This window comes from Myotis brandtii, unplaced genomic scaffold (genome assembly GCF_000412655.1).
Source record: "Myotis brandtii unplaced genomic scaffold, ASM41265v1 scaffold1204, whole genome shotgun sequence".
Lineage (NCBI taxonomy): Eukaryota > Metazoa > Chordata > Mammalia > Chiroptera > Vespertilionidae > Myotis > Myotis brandtii.
The window spans coordinates 865048-868057 of record NW_005354186.1 but is presented as its reverse complement, the minus strand read 5'-3'; the positions used below and the strand labels follow the sequence as shown (position 1 = coordinate 868057).

General features: G+C 59.2%; 1 protein-coding gene across 1 annotated transcript in view; it reads right to left on the bottom strand.

The window, feature by feature from the left end:
- Positions 1-364: 364 nt before the first annotated feature.
- ARHGEF10L (Rho guanine nucleotide exchange factor (GEF) 10-like) overlaps positions 365-3010 on the bottom strand; it is a 103353-nt gene continuing 100707 nt past the window's right edge. Inside the window, exons 30-32 of the mRNA XM_005858738.2 lie at positions 2468-3006; positions 1966-2335; positions 365-1898 (exon numbers count right to left, since the gene is read on the bottom strand). Of these exons, the coding sequence (XP_005858800.1) occupies positions 2756-3006 (251 nt within the window). The 3' untranslated portion in view covers positions 365-1898; positions 1966-2335; positions 2468-2755. The remainder of the gene's footprint in view (positions 1899-1965; positions 2336-2467; positions 3007-3010) is intronic.

Below are 3010 nucleotides of genomic sequence, written 5' to 3'. Positions count from 1 at the left end.
GCAGAAGGGAACTTTCCAGGATGGTGGAAAAGGATACTAGAGACCCAGGCCTGTCCACCTCCTTGTCCGACAGCCAGCACTCACCTGTGGGGCTCTGCAAGCTAATGGGATGAGAAACTGAATTTGTCATTTAATTTAGTTGTAATTAATTTTAAAAATTAAGTAACCATCGGTGACCAATGGTGACCACACAGAACGGCAGAGTCCTGGGGCTGCTCTTGTGGCAGGTCTTCGGGTGCCGGGCCTCGACCACTCCTGCCCAGGGTGGCGTCACTCTGGCTCCCGAACACTCCCCACCCAGAGGCAGCTGCTCGGTCTCTCCCCGTGTCCCATCTCAAAAAGAAAAACCCCCCAATCCAAGCACCGATGTTATTCTCGCCTTTTATTCCAGCATCTCCCAGAGCTCCAATATGTACAGACTTTATTTATACACAGATAATATACACCATATATACGTATTTATATATATTCACACACCAGCCCACACGCTCTCATACACGCACACGCTCACGCCCTTCCAGGAGGGGCGCGGGCCGCCTCTGAGCCCCGCTCGGCCCGGACAAGAGGCGCTGGGCTTGTCAGGCAGTTGTGAGGTTTTGTGTTTTGTTTTTTTAAAAAAGCCATTTCCTCCAGAGGATTCTTCCCTCTCCACAAACCCAAGCCCCTCCCCCAAACTCTAAATTTTATCTTGTTTTAAAAGGAAGAGGTCTTCCTCTGCTCAGCCAAGACAGTTACTAGAGATCAGGCCTGTCCACCTGGGTGGTTACTAGAGACCCAGCCTGTCCACATGGGTAGTAACTAGAGACCCAGGCCCCTCCACCTCGGATAGTAACTAGAGACTCAGGCCCGTCCCCCTGGGTAGTTACTAGAGAACCAGGCCCGTGCCCCTGGGGTAGTTACTAGAGACCCAGGCCCGTCCCCCTGGGTAGTTATTAGAGCCCCAGGCCCGTCCCCCTGGCTAGTTATTAGAGACCCAGGCCCCTCCGCCTCGGATAGTAACTAGAGACTCAGGCCCGTCCCCCTGGGTAGTTACTAGAGACCCAGGCCCATCCACCTGGGGTAGTTACTAGAGAACCAGGCCCGTGCCCCTGGGGTAGTTACTAGAGACCCAGGCCTGTCCACCAGGGGCAGTAACTAGAGACCTAGGCCCCTCCCCCTAGGGTAGTTACTAGAGACCCAGGCCCGTCCCCCTGGGTAGTTATTAGAGCCCCAGGCCCGTCCCCCTGGCTAGTTATTAGAGACCCAGGCCCCTCCGCCTCGGATAGTAACTAGAGACTCAGGCCCGTCCCCCTGGGTAGTTACTAGAGACCCAGGCCCATCCACCTGGGGTAGTTACTAGAGAACCAGGCCCGTGCCCCTGGGGTAGTTACTAGAGACCCAGGCCTGTCCACCAGGGGCAGTAACTAGAGACCTAGGCCCCTCCCCCTAGGGTAGTTACTAGAGACCCAGGCCCGTCCCCCTGGGTAGTTATTAGAGACCCAGGCCCGTCCACCTGGCTAGTTATTAGAGACCCAGGCCCCTCCGCCTCGGATAGTAACTAGAGACTCAGGCCCCTCCACCTGGGTAGTTACTAGAGACCCAGGCCCGTCCCCCTGGGGAAGTTACTAGAGACCCAGGCCCGTCCCCCTGGGGAAGTTACTAGAGACCCAGGCCCGTCCCCCTGGGGAAGTTACTAGAGACCCAGGCCCGTCCCCCTGGGGAAGTTACTAGAGACCCAGGCCCGTCCCCCTGGGGAAGTTACTAGAGACCCAGGCCCGTCCCCCTGGGGAAGTTACTAGAGACCCAGGCCCGTCCCCCTGGGGAAGTTACTAGAGACCCAGGCCCGTCCCCCTGGGGAAGTTACTAGAGACCCAGGCCCGTCCCCCTGGGGAAGTTACTAGAGACCCAGGCCCGTCCCCCTGGGGTAGTTATTAGAGATCCAGGCCTGTCCCCCTGGGTAGTAACTACAGACACAGGCCCCTCCACCTGGCTAGTTATTAGAGACCCAGGCCCGTCCCCCTGGGGTAGTTACTAGAGACTCAGGCCCGTCCACCTGGCTAGTTACTAGAGACCCAGGCCCATCCACTTGGGGTAGTTACTAGAGACCCAGGCCTGTCCACCTGGGGTAGTAACTACTACAGACCCAGGCCCCTCCACCTGGGTAGTTATTAGAGACCCAGGCCTGTCCACCTGGGTAGTTACTAGAGACCCAGGACCGTCCACCTGGGGTAGTTACTACAGACCCAGGCCTGTCCCCCTGGGTAGTAACTACAGACCCAGGCCTGTCCCCCTGGGTAGTTACTACAGACCCAGGCCCATCCACCTGGGTAGTTATTACAGACCCAGGCCTCTCCTCCTGGGTAGTTACTGACCCAGGCCGCCCCTCCCCCTGGAGTTACTAGGAGACCCAGGCCCGTCCCCCTGGGTAGTTACTAGAGACCCAGGCCCGTCCCCCTGGGGTAGTTACTAGAGACCCAGGCCCGTCCACCTGGGTAGTTATTAGAGACCCAGGCCTGTACCCCTGGGGTAGTAACTACAGACCCAGGCCCATCCACCTGGGGTAGTAACTACAGACCCAGGCCCCTCCACCTGGGTAGTTACTAGAGTCTCAGGCCTGTCTACCTGGGGTTGTTACTAGAGACCCAGGCCCCTCCACACAGCCCTGGGCAGGTCCCTGGAAGGCGATTCCACCCACATTCCCGGGGCCCTGGCTGGCTGAAGATCCCACGCAGGCTGAGAGCGGGGCACGGCTGCAGCTGTGCTCCCTGGGTGGGGGCTATAGCGTCAACAAGGGCACCTGCCAAATGAGGAGGGTGCTGTCCATCTCCCCGCAGGAGGCCGGCCTCCCGCCCACACCCGAGGCGCTGCCGAAGTTCCGGTAGCCCAGCCCGCCGGAGATGATGGCCACGGAGCAGATCTCCTTGCGGTGGGCATCGCGGGCGCAGGGCCGACTGCGCACCCAGACGTCAGGGTCGTCAGCCATCTCGTAGATGGAGCCGTCCTCCTCGCTGTGCTCCAGGGCGGAGGCAGC